General features: G+C 42.6%; 1 protein-coding gene across 3 annotated transcripts in view; it reads right to left on the bottom strand.

Moving 5' to 3' along the window:
- LOC137543695 (all-trans-retinol 13,14-reductase-like) overlaps positions 1 to 10,302 on the bottom strand; it is a 90,051-nt gene extending 79,749 nt beyond the window's left edge. For all 3 annotated transcript variants that reach the window (XM_068264815.1, XM_068264816.1, XM_068264817.1), the window contains exons 1-2: positions 9,881 to 10,302; positions 2,676 to 2,858 (exon numbers count right to left, since the gene is read on the bottom strand). In XM_068264815.1, coding sequence (XP_068120916.1) covers positions 2,676 to 2,858; positions 9,881 to 10,046 — 349 coding nt within the window. In that variant the 5' untranslated portion in view covers positions 10,047 to 10,302. The remainder of the gene's footprint in view (positions 1 to 2,675; positions 2,859 to 9,880) is intronic.
- Between the last annotated feature and the right edge of the window lie 4,507 nt (positions 10,303 to 14,809).

Raw genomic sequence — 14,809 nt, 5'->3', positions numbered from 1 at the left:
CCCACCTCCCACCTCCCTCCTCCCACCTCCCTCCTCCCTCCTCCCTCCTCCCTCCTCCCTCCTCCCACCTCCCACCTCCCACCTCCCTCCTCCCACCTCCCACCTCCCTCCTCCCACCTCCCTCCTCCCACCTCCCACCTCCCACCTCCAACCCTTCAACCCTTCAACCCTTCAACCTATTCCCTATACCAACTGAAGCTGGCCTGAAATTGCTGGCCTGAACCAGCAATTTCAGGCCAGCAATTTCAGGCCAGCAATTTCAGGCCAGCAATTTCAGGCCAGCTTCAGTTGGTATAGTGGATAGTGTGCTTGTCCACCATACATTGAGACCCAGGTTCAAATCCCAGCCAATGTGAGTTGGCTTTTATGCTACAAATCCTTAAAGGGAACCTAAACGGAGAAGGATATGGATTTTTCCTTTTAAAATAATACCAGTTGCCTGAATCGCCTGCTGATCCTGTGTCTCTAATACTTTTAGCCACAGCCCCTGAACAAGCATGCAGATCAGGTGCTCTGACTGAAGTCAGACTGGATTAGCTGCATGCTTGTTTCAGGGTGTGATTCAGCCACTATTGCAGTCACAAAGATCAGCTGGACTGCCAGGCAACTGGTATTGTTTACAGGAAACAGCCATATCACTCTCAGTTAAGGTTCCCTTTAAAGGAGAACTGTAGTGAAAGGTATATGGAGGCTACCATATTGATTTCCTTTTAAGCAATACCAGTTACCTGGCTATCCTGCAGATCCTCTGCCTCCAATACTTTTAGCCCTAGACCCTGAACAAACAACAGTTTGACATTTTTGTAAGATCTGACAAGATTAGCTGCATGCTTGTTTCTGGTGGGATTCACACTACAGTGGCTGGACAGTGTACTGGTTAAGGCCTCTGCCTTTGACATGGGAGACCAGGGTTTGAATCCTGGCTAGGTCAAGTACCTATTCAGTAAGGAGTTCAAGGCAAGACTCCCTAACACTGCAGGGTGGCCTCTTGAGCGTGTCCCTGTGGCTGCAGCTCTTGAGCGCTTTGAGTCTGACAGGAGAAAAGTGCTATACAAATGTTTGGATTATTATTATTATTATTACTGCAGCCAAATAGATCAGCAGGGCTGCCAGGCAACTGGTATAGCTTAAAAGGAAATCAATATGGCAGCCTCCATATACCTCTCACTACAGTTCTCCTTTAAGCAAGCTAATGGTTCTATTGCATTGAGCATTAATGGTACATTTTCGGCTAGCTTCACTTACTACTGTAGTGGTACAGTGCTTAGGGTGACGTGTCCACTACACAGTGAGATCTGGGTTCGATTCCCAGCTATGGTATGATGTATACTGGCTTTTAAAGTAGTATAATTCCCTGCCAGAAGAGACCCTCCTCCCTCCGGTAGGAGGGAGGAGGGAGGAGGGAGGAATTAAAACTCTCTAGCAGAGTGTGTACCAGCTGTCCCATAATTAGTGTAGGCAGACAACTGAGTCAAATGGTATAAAGGACCTAGCTTGAAGGGAGGGTGGGCGGGTCCTCAAGCAGTGTGTTTGACCATAACATGGCTGCTGACAGTGAAATGGAGGGTAAAAATTTTGTTTTTTGATGCGAACTGGGCGAAGCGAACTTCCACAAACGTTCGCCTGCGGGTGGCGAACGCGAACCACCGGAGTTCGCCGGGAACCGTTCGCCGGCGAACCGTTCGGCCCAACTCTATTTGTATGTGTTTACATGCATTTTACATTTTACAATTTTTCGCAATAGTGGTCCTAATTACATATATATATTAAAATATAAGGGCTTAAAGAGACACTGAAGCGAAAAAAAAATTATGATATTATGATTTGTATGTGTAGTACAGCTAAGAAATAAAACATTAAGATCAGATACATCAGTCTAATTGTTTCCAGTACAGGAAGAGTTGAGAAACTCCAGTTGTTATCTCTATGCAAACAAGCCATTAAGCTCTCCGACTAAGTTAGTCGTGGAGAGGGCTGTTATCTGACTTTTATTATCTCAACTGTAAGTGAACTGTTTACTTTTTCTCTGCTAGAGGAGAGATCATTAGTTCACAGACTGCTCTGAAAGAATCATTTTGAATGCTGAGTGTTGTGTAATCTGCACATATTATAGAATGATGCAATGTTATAAAAAACACTATATACCTGAAAATAAAAGTATGAGAATATTTTCTTGCTGCTAATCTTCTAGTAATTATTCATAGTACACAACCAATTCACTATACAGTATCATATTTTTTTTTCCGCTTCAGTGTCTCTTTAAAAAACACAGAAATAATAACAAACTGGGACTTCTTGGAATATTTATTATTGAAATTTGTTATAGTTTCAAACAGGAACTCCTAGGTATAGTCCAAAAAAATGTAATATAGGTTTAAATGTACCTTGTAACAAAGAAGCGCAGTCCCATGTTACAGGCCAAGGACTAGAGTAGAGATCTCTCTGGATCAAACCAGCAAAAAGTATATCTTTATATAACGTTTAATGGCACCAGTTAGTTTTGGATCAATACATTTTTGTTAATGGATACCTGGTGGATCCAAGTTTTTTACTTATTTTACGTTGTGTGATCAGGCCATACTGTCATGATGAAATGCCTGACACACTACAGATGCCAAAGATACAGTATATATTGATCACATAAGTTTCCTACGCATGCACAGTCACATACTCACCAACATCAAACTCAAATCCATGTTCTTGGAAGGTGTGACAGCTTCCTCCAGCTTGGTCATGCTGCTCCAACACAAGGACCTTCTTACCAGCCTTGGCAAGCAGGACGGCTGCCGACATTCCCCCAATACCACTGCCAATGACCAGGGCATCCAGGTTTGGGGGGATCTTATCCTGGGAAAAACCTGTTCTCAATAAAGAGAAAGAGCCAAACATGGCAAAACATCTATAAGTAAGATTACATTATTTGATATAAAGGTGCGCTTAAAAGTACACACTTTATTAAAATGACATAAACAAACACAGACTGTTGAAAACTGTTGGGAGGAGGCACCCAAAAATGTGAATAAAACAATAAAAAAACGGATATAAAGGGAAGTAAAAACTCGAGATGCTAGGATAATATTACCCCTGTTTAACTCTCTAGTAAGGCCACATATGGAATATGGAATTCAGTTCTGGGCACCACATTACAGGAAAGATATTGCAGTTTTAGAGCAGGTGCAGAAACGAGCAACAAAATTGATACGTGGGATGGAAGGTCTCACTTACCAAGAAAGGTTAGATAAACTGGGTTTATTTAGTCTAGAGAAAAGACGCCTTAGAGGGGATCTAATTAACATGTATAAATACATCAGAGGGCAATATAATAGCTTGGCGGATGAGCTTTTTGTCCCTAGGCCTTCTCAAAGGACTGGAGGACATGATCTGCGCGTGGAGGAAAAACGTTTTAGCCATTTATTTAGGAAAGGGTTCTTTACAGTAAGAGTGATTAAGATGTGGAATGCATTGCCACAGGAAGTAGTTATGGCAAACTCTATACCTGCATTTAAAGGGGGCTTAGATGCTTTCCTTGCATTGAAAGACATCCATGACTATAATTACTAGGTAATGCCCAGTGGTGTTGATCCAAGGATTTTATCTGGTTGCCAACTGGAGTCAGGAAGGAATTTTTGCCCTTTTGGGGCTAATTGGACCATGCCTTGTAAGGGTTTTTCGCCTTCCTCTGGATAAACAGGGATATGTGAGGGAGCAGGCTGGTGTTGTACTTTGTTTTCTGGTTGAATTCGATGGATGTACTGTATATCTTTTTTTCAAACCAAATAACTATGTAACTATGTAAAAGAAGAGGTACCTTACCATTCCTGAAAATAACAGCCAGTCACTTCTTTGGACATTATAAATTAATTGCACATAAAAAGGGTCCTTTTTATCTGACTCTTTAGTCTGACATTTGTCAAAGGTGTACAGGCAGATATAACCCTTTAGTGTCTACAACAGCTGTTTGATGCCACTCAAAAACATGAGCTCTGGAAAGCATCCCGAGTTTTTATTTCCCTACTAAAGCATCCCCAAATTTTTATTTGCATTAGCTGCATTGGCTTGGCATTGAATACGATTATTAAACTTGTTGTCGATGAGTACTCCTAAGTCCTTCTCCAAGTTTGATGTCCCCAACTGTATCCCATTTATTTTGTATGGTGCTAGACCATTGGTACGACCAAAATGCATGACTGCACATTTTTCTACATTGAATTTAATCTGCCATTTATGGGCTCATACAGCCATCCTATTCAGATCCTGTTGCAATATGACACTATCTTCCTGAGAGTTGATGATTCTGCACAATTTTGTATCATTTGCAAAAATAGCAACATTACTTTCTACTTAATCTACTTGGTCATTAATAAATACATTGAAGAGCACTGGACCCAGTACTGACCCCTGTGGGACACCACTGCTAACAGTCACCCATTTCGAATAAAATCCATTGACCACAACTCTTTGTTTTCTGTCCATTAGCCAGTTCCCTATCCATGCACACAGACTCTTCCCCTGTCCTGCATCCTCATCTTTTGCACCAGACTTCTGTGGGGAACAGTGTCGAAGGCCTTTGCAAAGTCCAAGTATATCACATCTACAGCATTCCCAATATCCACATTAGTGTTCACCACCTCATAAACGCTGAGCATGTTAGTCAAACAGGACCTGTCTTTAGTAAACCCATGTTGATGCTGAGAAATAAGATTATTCTCTGCTATGAAGCCTTGTATAGTATCTCTTAGTAACCCCTCAAATACTGTGGTTATGGTTAGGCCCAGAGGGACCCCTCTGGCCCAAGGGCCCTGCTGCGGTCACAACTTCTGCATCCTCTATTGCTACGCCTCTGCAGTTTGGCATCTTTTTATCTATAATAACATATTGGACTTGTTTCACTAAAGCGTGCTAAGTGTTAGCACGCCAGTGAAAAACCCCTTAGCACGTGTAAAGTGCCTTTGCACGCACTAATATGCACGCAAACTTTTAAGCACGCAAAGTTTAGCGCTGCACGGTGTGTGCAAAATGTCGCACCGTCCGCGTGCAAAATAGCCTGATAAGCGTACTTTGCAAACCGGTGTGTGGTTTCACACGCACCAAATAGCACGCGATCAGTAACAGCTTTGCCCATGCAAACTACTTAACACCCTACTTTGTGCAATGCTTTTAGGCATGCTAACTACGTTAGCACACTTTGGTAAAGCCCATTGTGTTTGGGTGAACTCAACCTTATCTCTAAGAAAACTTTAAAAGGAGAGTTTTAGTGAAACTTTTGTTTTTACTTTGGATAGTGCAGAGACTGATTGGGACCTGCTATAGGTTTTTACTGCTATCTCTGTCCCAGCTGGAGATAGTCCTTCTCATCTTCTGCCTAAAGGCTCATACACAGGCTTGAAATTCTGGGCCAGGAAAGTCATTTGGGGTGAATCTAGCATGTGTATAGCTGACACATCATGCTATTTAGCAGTCTTCCATGGCTAATGGGTAAAGGACAAGCAATGAATGAGGGCTATTGTTTTCTGTTTGTTACCCATTGTTCCATTTCCCCTCTCGGTAGAATAGAGCTTATTCGCAAAACCGTTACCTTTTATGTGTACCTGTGTGTTTGTGTGGTGATTTCTTCCCCACTAGGAAACAGAGGTTTGATCTGCCCCATCTCTGTCAGAGAGACACGCCTAGGTCGTATCAGGACAGAGCGTGAGAGCAGAGAGCGATCCTAACTCATTTCCTCACTGCCTACAGCTGAAATCCAAGATAACAGTGTTTTCCTAGATTACAGTTACTTAACTACTTCAGCCCGAGAGCAATTTTCACATATAGGCGCTGCTCCGATTCATTTGCCAATAACTTTATTACTACTTATCACACCTAAATGGTCTATATATTGTTTTTTTCAGGACAAATTAGGCTTTTAGTGTGTGTTAATTTTGTTTAGTAATCACCTTGTTTTCTATGCATTTTAAAGGGAAAATAAGGGGGAAAAAAGAAAAAAACTATTTCTCCAATTACATCCATTATAGCTTTACATTAAACAGTGCTGACTATAAGTTAAACCCACTAATTTTATTTGCTCATCCATCCTGGTTATTGCAACATTTAGATTATGTTCCTAGCACAATGTAAGGTGACAATATTGTATTTGGAAATAAAGGTGTCTTTTTTTCTATTTTTTTGTTTTCTCGTTGTACACTATCCTTGATTACAAGGCCTTATTTTGAAAAATAATAGTAATATACCCTCATGGTATACATATTTAAAAAAGCCAGGTTCCTAAGGTAACAATATATGTTTTTTCTTTTTATATTCTGTCACATTGTTTTCATTTTACAAGTCTTTTATTTTGGTACAGAATATGCAAAATTTAATTTCTTTTGATTCAGTTTGTGACTTAAAAGAATACAAGAGACATGTGCTTCAACCCTAAAACTCTTTAAACTCTATTCTACTACCTATCACGATTAACATGATACCACATATGTCTCTTGTAATGTTGCTAAAAAAAATTTCCCAAGTTTGATCAAAATTCTGAAAATTACTTTTTACGTTTGATTAAGTTTGTCCCTACCTATTTTTCATGTGACGTGGGTCACAGCTTTTAGACACACCAAAAGGAATTCTACAACTTGTCACGGTTAAAATGATACCACATGTGCCTCATTTAGTAACAAGGACCTTACGCCGATCGGCGTTAGGCGGTCCTGGGGCTGCCACCGCGTCCACACCCATCAGCGCGACGCGGTCGGCAAGTGGTTAAAGAGAGACCCTAGGTGGATCCCTCAGGCCAAGAGGCCCTGGTGTGGTCGCAACCTCTGAATCTCCTACTTATTACGATACACGTTATCAGTTGCCCGAATTCCGACTTGGGCGCCCGCTTGCTGTTACTTTGTATTGATGTCAATGACAGTACCCATTTTGTCCACTAGCAGCTGGCACCCAAATTGTCTATCTTAGTACAGAGTTTTTAACTTCCCATAATCTTTGCACATTAAATCGTTCACAGCTAATTATCATTTGTCAGTAATCATTTCTACACAATAACTCCATGTAATGTGTGTACTTAGCATTAAGGTGGCCACTAACGATCCAATTTCTAGCGAAAAATTGTTAGAACGATCAGAAATTCTGATTGGAAGTGAAATCGTTCACTACACCATCAACAAAGCAATCTTTGCTTCCTATCTATCACAACCAAGAAGAAAATACATATTTTGGTTAGACGAAAATTCAATCGGACGATTGTTTTTATAATCATTCGTAATCCATTGTGTCTATTAACAGAGATTATTTACAACCAATTCAAACGATTTTTCGCTAGAGATTGGACCGTTAGTGGCCACCTTTAGGTTGCCCAATTGAAGCAGATTTTTCTTTTCCAAGTACAGGTAATCCCCTACTTACAAATGACTCGAGTTCCAACATTTCAGAGATACAAACCAAGTTGTCTACATGTACAAAATGTGAAAAATTGATTTTTATTACAAATTTTAGTTCTTACGTATTATGTTATTATATAAACTGTCATAAGTAACACTTGGAAGTAAACCTGCGACGCGAGTAAAGAAAGATTTGATACTTACCCGGGGCTTCCTCCAGCCTCATGAGTACCGCTGAGTCCCTCGCCGTCCTCCCAAGTGCTTGCGTTCTTCGTCTATCAGTCCCGGTAATCTGGCTCAGCCGTGCCAGTCGGGCTTTTCTACACATGTGCGGAGGGGCCACTGCATGTGCAGAAGAGACTGACTGGCGAGGGGCTCCGCGGTGTTTATGAGGCTGGGGGAAGCCCCGGGTAAGTATCAAATCTTTCTTTATTCTTGTCTCAGTTTTACTTTAAAAGAACTATACTATTCAGGTAGTCCCCGGTTAACAAACGAGATAGGGAATGTAGGTTCATTCTTAACCTGAATCTGTTCTTAAGTCGGAAGTCAATTAGCTATCTCTATCCCCTGTACCTCCTCTGTGCCCCCCCCTGTGCCTCCAGTGTCCCCCTCTGTGTCACTTCTGCCCTCTGTGCCTGCTTAGACAAGTTTAAAAGTCATTTTTTCTTTTAATTTTTGAACCACTTAATGACAAGCTAACTTTTAAAAATGTCCTGCTAGAGCTTCTTAATGGCTCCAGAACATTTCATAAGTCAAACAGTGCTGCTGCCGCTGTGCGTGTGCATGTGCACGCTCCCGTGTGTGCATGTGTGCGCTCCCGCATGTGCATGTGCGCGCTCCCGCGTGTGCATGTGCGCGCTCCCGCGCATGCATGTGCATTCCCGTGGATGTGAAAATAATGGGAAAAAAACACCAAACAAAAAATGCACCTTTATTTCTAAACACTATATTGTCACCATACTTTGTACTAGGAACATAATTAAAATCTTGTGATAACCAAAACAAATAGGCAGATAAAATGTGTGGGTTTTATGTATAGTAGCAGTGTTTATATTAAAACTATAAGGGATGAAATCGGAGAAATAGTGTATTTTTTTCATGTTTTTCCCTTTAAAATGCATAGAAGAAAGTAATTACTGTAAACAAATATCAACCCCAAAAAGCTCAATTGGTGGTGAAAAAAACAAGATATAGATAATTTCATTGTGATTAGTAGTGATTAAGCTATTGGCAAATGAAAGGGATGAGCACTGAAAGGTGAAAATCGCTGTTGTCCGTTAGGGTAAAAAACGCTTTGGGGTGAAGTGGTTAAAATCATTTTTTTCAAAAACTACAAGTCTAAATTGAAAAAAAAATGTGGGCATGTTCCCATGGAAACACTGAAGGGCGAGTCTTTCGTTCTACCTGTACATCCAAATCCAGAGTTGTCCGAAAGTAATGTATCCATGTTTCACCATGTTTAGCACAGGACTCAACTTACAAACAAATTTAATTTACAATCTCCCAAAACAGACCCTGTTTGTAAGTAGGAGGCAGTCTATAAATATAGACATCCGATCGCTAATGTTATGTACCACTGACAACGCCAGCCTTTCACTCCCACTTATCCTCCCCGTTCCCTCTCTATGCACAGAGCAACATGCTGATTGTCAGACTCATCTGAAACGGTGCTGAAATGGGGGTTGCCCATGGAAGGGGGTGACTGCAGTATATTGTAAATCAGGGGCGGTGCTAGGATCCTAAGAGATCCAGGGCACTTTTGGGTACTGTCGGAAAATAGGTGTGGCCACACACCATAATGTGGGTGTGGCCACACAACATAATGTGGGTGTGGTCAAGGGTAGAGCCAAATCTACATGAACTTAACAGCGGTCTAAGTAAGCCTGCCCAGCAATTTTAATTTTGGATGAAGCCCCTTCTCCATTAATATAAAAAAAAATGCACCGTATCACATAAATAGTCAGTCACTTAAATATAACTAGGCAGAATTACCTGGCCTCTGTGCTGGCTAGTCTGGCTTTCTGGTGGGCGGGCTGGCCTGCCACCAGGTTATCTAGCAATTCCCCCATAGCATTCCCTGACCTTCTGGTGGACCCCTTCCCATTCTCCCACCCCACCACAACTCCAAGCATGCCCCATAGAAGAACCACAGCTCCCTGTGTGCACCTATAAAGGCATCAAAGCACCCAGCATGGCACCACAGCACCCAGTATGCCTACATGGAGGCACCACAGTGCCCAGCATACCCCCGACTGATGCACCACAGCTCCCAGCATGCTCGCCATTGAAGCACCACAGCTGACTCTGCCTGGGGGACATCCAGGGCACCCCAGAATAGATCCGGGGCACGTGCCACCAATCTTTGGGGCTAGCGACGCCCCTATTGTAAATGAAGGTTGATGCTTTACATTTAACTCAGACTGCAGATGGAAAGGGGCTGCCACAAGATTACTGACCTGGAGGCAAAAAGTATAAATCCAGCCTTCTATGAGAGGGGAAGGCAATCCTGTACGCACCTTGTTTGAGCACTCTGTCTCTCGTCCTCTTGTCGGTGACCAGCGGCTTTGGTGGCCTCACGCAATCCTCCCGGAACAGCGCGCCCCATCCGCAATAGAAGCGCAGGTAGAGATACAGCAGCAGCACGGCTCCGGCCAGGAGGGCACACGCTGTCCACAGTGTCATTACTGGGCGCACCTACCAAACAGCTACGTACACACTGCACACTACCAGCAGCACAGGCAGCAAATGTGGAGTGCTCAGCTACAACACAGACAACACAAGACTAAACAGAAATGTGATCACAGACTAAAGTCTTCACAGACAGGCAGCAATCACTCAAAAATGCACATGATCCAAAGCAAAACCATATTAAATCAACCCTGCTCGCCACAAATATATTATTTACACTTGGCTCAAAAGGTTAGTGTTCCTACAGAACAGAGACTTTGGATCCACACTGATATTTCCCTACGCAGCAGGCAAACGTCAGATATGTTCACACCCAAGTACTGTAGAGAGGGCAGGGAAATTGCCACACACTGGCTGCACATGCCTGTCACTTGTAAATGATTGGGAATTAAACAGTACAAAGGATCTTTCTTACCACAACTAATCCAGTGAGCCTGAAAGCCCCTGTGCAGTGTGGGTACAGAACGGAGTCACCCCCCATCGTAAGATTAACATTTGTGTTGCTTTGCAGCCTGAAAGTAGCTGAACATATAGAAAAAAAACCTCACAGAATGGAACTTAAAGCGGATCCGAGATGAAAAACTAACTATAAACAGTAACTTGTCTATATATCTCATCTAAAGTTTAGATAACATATCTAGCTGCAAACAGCTTCAACAGTTTATGATTATTTATTCATGTGATACAATGAGGGCAGCCATGTTCTGTTTGTCACGTTGTCACAGGCTGAGGGCTGGAGATGCTATCAGCTTGCCTGTGTGTAAATTCAGTCTCCTCTCCTCCCCTCTGCCTCTGAAACCAATGGCTAGTAATCTCCTCCTCCTCCTCCTGCCCAGACTGAGTACCCATAAGCCCTTGCTACAGCGCCAAGGCACAAAAGGAGCTGTGGACGAGGCTTGTTTAGTTTATAGAGAATTAGAGTATTAAAACAAAACAGAAAAAGTATTTGGCTTGAGGAATGCCCTACAAACTATATGAAAGGAACACAATTATGCAATGAGTAAAAGTTTATCTCTGATCCACTTCAAACTAGCAAAGAGAAAGATGTAACAGTCAGAATCCCTTAAAAAAAAATAATATATATATTTATTTATACACGCTTCTTAACTCTAATCTACAAAGCTTTCCACGATCTCTCTCCCCCGTACATCTCCGCAGTCCTCACTACTGTCTAGCTACCAACCCAATCGCAATCTCAGATCTGCACATGACCCTCTTCTGTCCTCCTCTAGAATCAACTCCTTGCATTCAGGTATACAAGATTTCTCACGTGCTTCACCCCTTCTCTCAAATTCTCCTCCACAACACACCAGTCACTCTCCAACCTTTAAAATCTTTAACCACTCCCTCAAAACTCACTTTTTCCGACACGCATATAGGGCACACCAAGAGCAGTTCTGAGCGGTTTTTAAAAACGCTTGCGGAGTGGGGGGGAGGGGAACACACACCGCCTAGCTAATGTATTGTAATGGGATGATGCACACCAGAGCAGTTCATTTTCTTCCCCAAACGCAAACTTGTCCGGGTCCTGCAGCATTTTTGTGGATTTTCTGAGGCGTTTCCGCCTCAATGTAAAGTATAGGAAAGTGAAAAATCGCCCCGAAAAGCGCTAGATCAGAGCTATTTTTCAAGCGTGTTTTTTACAGAAGTTGTTCAGTTACAGCTTTACTGTAACAAAAATATAAAAACTGCTACACCGAAACGCTCCAAAAAATGCTAGGCATGTTTAGAAAATCACCCCAAACATGCCTAGAATCGCTCTGAAAAAAAACGCTTCAAAAACTGCTGCTGTTTGCGGATACGCTAGCCGTTTTTGGTGTGCACTGGCCCTAACTTAGGCCATTCCCCATTCAACCTCCGGCCAAAATGTATTCCTTACTAGATAACCTAAAAACACACTGCCTCTAGGAATGCATATTGTATAATACCCTACCTCTTGCCCATTGCTTTAGTTTGTAAGCTTGCAAGGGCAGGGCTCTCTCCCCCTTTTGTGTCTTGCAATTTGTTATACAGTTTCTTTTATTATGTTACATTTGTCACTGTAATGATCATTTATTATGTACCCCATGTTTGTTTCTTACTTGTGGCTGAATAGAGTACAAGTGGCTGGATAGAGTACTGGTTAAGAGCACTGCCTTTGACATGGGAGACCAGGGTTCAGAATCTTGGCTAGGGTCAGGGGCGTAGCAATAGGGGTTGCAGAGGTAGCGACCGCATCGGGGCCCTTGGGCCAGAGGGGCCCCGAAGGGACCTCCCCCAAGTACAGTATTAGCTCTCTATTGGTCCTGTGCCCATAATAATGACTTCTATAGATACTTTGAATACTGGTAATCCTTAAGAAACTGTTTCCCATGCTTTTCTTGCACCTGTAGTTGCCATTGGCAGGTTTTGGTGCGCCGTATCAATTGTTATGTATAGAGTGCTTGGGGGGGCCCCATTGTCAAACTTGCACCGGGGCCCACAGCTCCTTAGCTACGCCACTGGCTAGGGTCAGTACCTATTCAGTAAGGAGTCCAAGGCAAGACTCCCTAACACTGCAGGGTGGCCTCCTGAGCGCGTCCCAGTGGCTGCAGCTCTTGAGCGCTTTGAGTCCGACAGGAGAAAAGCACTATATAAATGTTTGGATTATTATTATTACTTTGCACCGCACCATGGAATACGCTGCCGCTTTATAAATCAATATCACATACCTCCCAAGTTTTTGAAATAAAAAAGAAGGACACTTAATCCGTGCCCTTGCCACACCCCTAACCACACCTCCAGACACGCATACCATAAAGATTTCATAAGAAATTTCATTTAAAATAAGAAAAAATATAAATGTAAAGGATGGAGGTAAAGTGAATTAAACACTTTTTCATATACAGTGGGTTGCAAAAGTATTCGGCCCCCTTGAAGTTTTCCACATTTTGTCACATTACTGCCACAAACATGAATCAATTTTATTGGAACTCCACATGAAAGACCAACACAAAGTGGTGTACACGTGAGAAGTGGAATGAAAATCATACATGATTCCAAACATTTTTTACAAATCAATAACTGCAAAGTGGTGTGTGCATAATTATTCGTCCCTCTTTGATCTGAGTGCAGTCAGTTGCCTATAGACATTGCCTGATGAGTGCTAATGACTAAATAGAGTGCACCTGTGTGTAATCTAATGTCAGTACGAATACAGCTGCTCTGTGAGGGCCTCAGAGGTTGTCTTCTAAGAGAATATTGGGAGCAACAACACAGTGAAGTCCAAAGAACACACAAGACAGGTCAGGGATCAAGTTATTGAGAAATTTAAAGCAGGCTTAGGCTACAAAAAGATTTCCAAAGCCTTGAACATCCCACGGAGCACTGTTCAAGCGATCATTCAGAAATGGAAGGAGTATGGCACAACTGTACACCTACCAAGACAAGGTAAAGGGGGAAGAGGCACCCAGAGCAGATAAAATACGTTAAAAACAAATAAAATGAAAAAAGTGAGGTGGCTTACCTCAATGAAGACAAATTCACGTATTAATAGAATTTTATTGCACTGGCAACGCGTTTCGTGGGTGCATACCCACTTCCTCAAGCCAAATAGCAGTGCCTAATAGTGCTTGTAGCCACAAGCACTATTAGGCACTGCTATTTGGCCTGAGGAAGTGGGTATGCACCCACGGAACGCGTTGCCAGTGCAATAAAATTCTATTAATACGTGAATTTGTCTTCATTGAGGTAAGCCACCTCACTTTTTTCATTTTATTTGTTTTTAACGTATTTTATCTGCTCTGGGCGCCTCTTCCCCCTTTACCTTGTGCCTTCACCCTCCTTTTGGAGGGGGATCAACCCTCTTTGACCAGTTTAGGTCATTTGAGGTTTGCTTTTTATCAAGAGTGCGACCATCACCAGCTCTGTCTGGTCACCCGAGTGGAGTCGGGGTTATACATCTCCACCTGCTTCTAGTAGTCGGTTGCCCTTCTGCAACCCACCTTTGTGAGTATAATACATTTGCATATTTTACAGGCTTCTGGTACTGTGACATACTGCACCATTTGGGCTCCTGTTGTCTCTGTGTTTTCTTCCTGCAGGGTGCAATTTTTATTATCCCTACTTTTTGACCTACCAAGACAAGGCCATTAACCTAAACTCAGAGGCCGAACAAGGAGAACGCTGATCAGAAATGTAGTCAAGAGGTCCATGGTGACTCTGGACGGACTGCAGAGATCTACAGCTCAGGTGGGAGACTCTGTCCATAGGACAACTATTAGTCATGCACTGTACAAAGTTGGCCTTTATGGAAGAGTGGCAAGAAGAAAGGCATTGTTAACAGAAAACATAAGAAGTCCCTTTTGCAGTTTGCCACAAGCCATGTGGGGGACACAGCAAATGTGGAAGAAGGTGCTCTGGTCAGATGAGACCAATATGGAAAGTTTTGGCCAAAATGCAAAACGCTATGTGTGGTAGAAAACTAACACTGCACATCACTCTGAACACATCATCCCCACTGTCAAATATGGTGGTGGCAGAATCATGCACTGGGGTGCTTCTCTTCAGCAGGGACAGGGAAGCTGGTCAGAGTTGATGGGAAGATAGATGGAGCCAAATACAGGGAAATCTTGGAAGAAAAACTCTTGGAGTCTGCAAAAGACTTGAGACTGGGGTGGAGGTTCACCTTCCAGCTGGACAATGACCCTAAACATAAAGCCAGGGCAACAATGGAATGGTTTAAAACAAAAGATATCTATGTGTTAGAATACTTTTGCAACCCACTATATATAGATATA

This window comes from Hyperolius riggenbachi, unplaced genomic scaffold (assembly GCF_040937935.1).
Source record: "Hyperolius riggenbachi isolate aHypRig1 unplaced genomic scaffold, aHypRig1.pri scaffold_168, whole genome shotgun sequence".
In the NCBI taxonomy this organism is placed as follows: Eukaryota; Metazoa; Chordata; class Amphibia; order Anura; family Hyperoliidae; genus Hyperolius; species Hyperolius riggenbachi.
The sequence above is the reverse complement of the archived record's forward strand: the minus strand, read 5'-3'. Positions and strand labels throughout refer to the sequence as shown.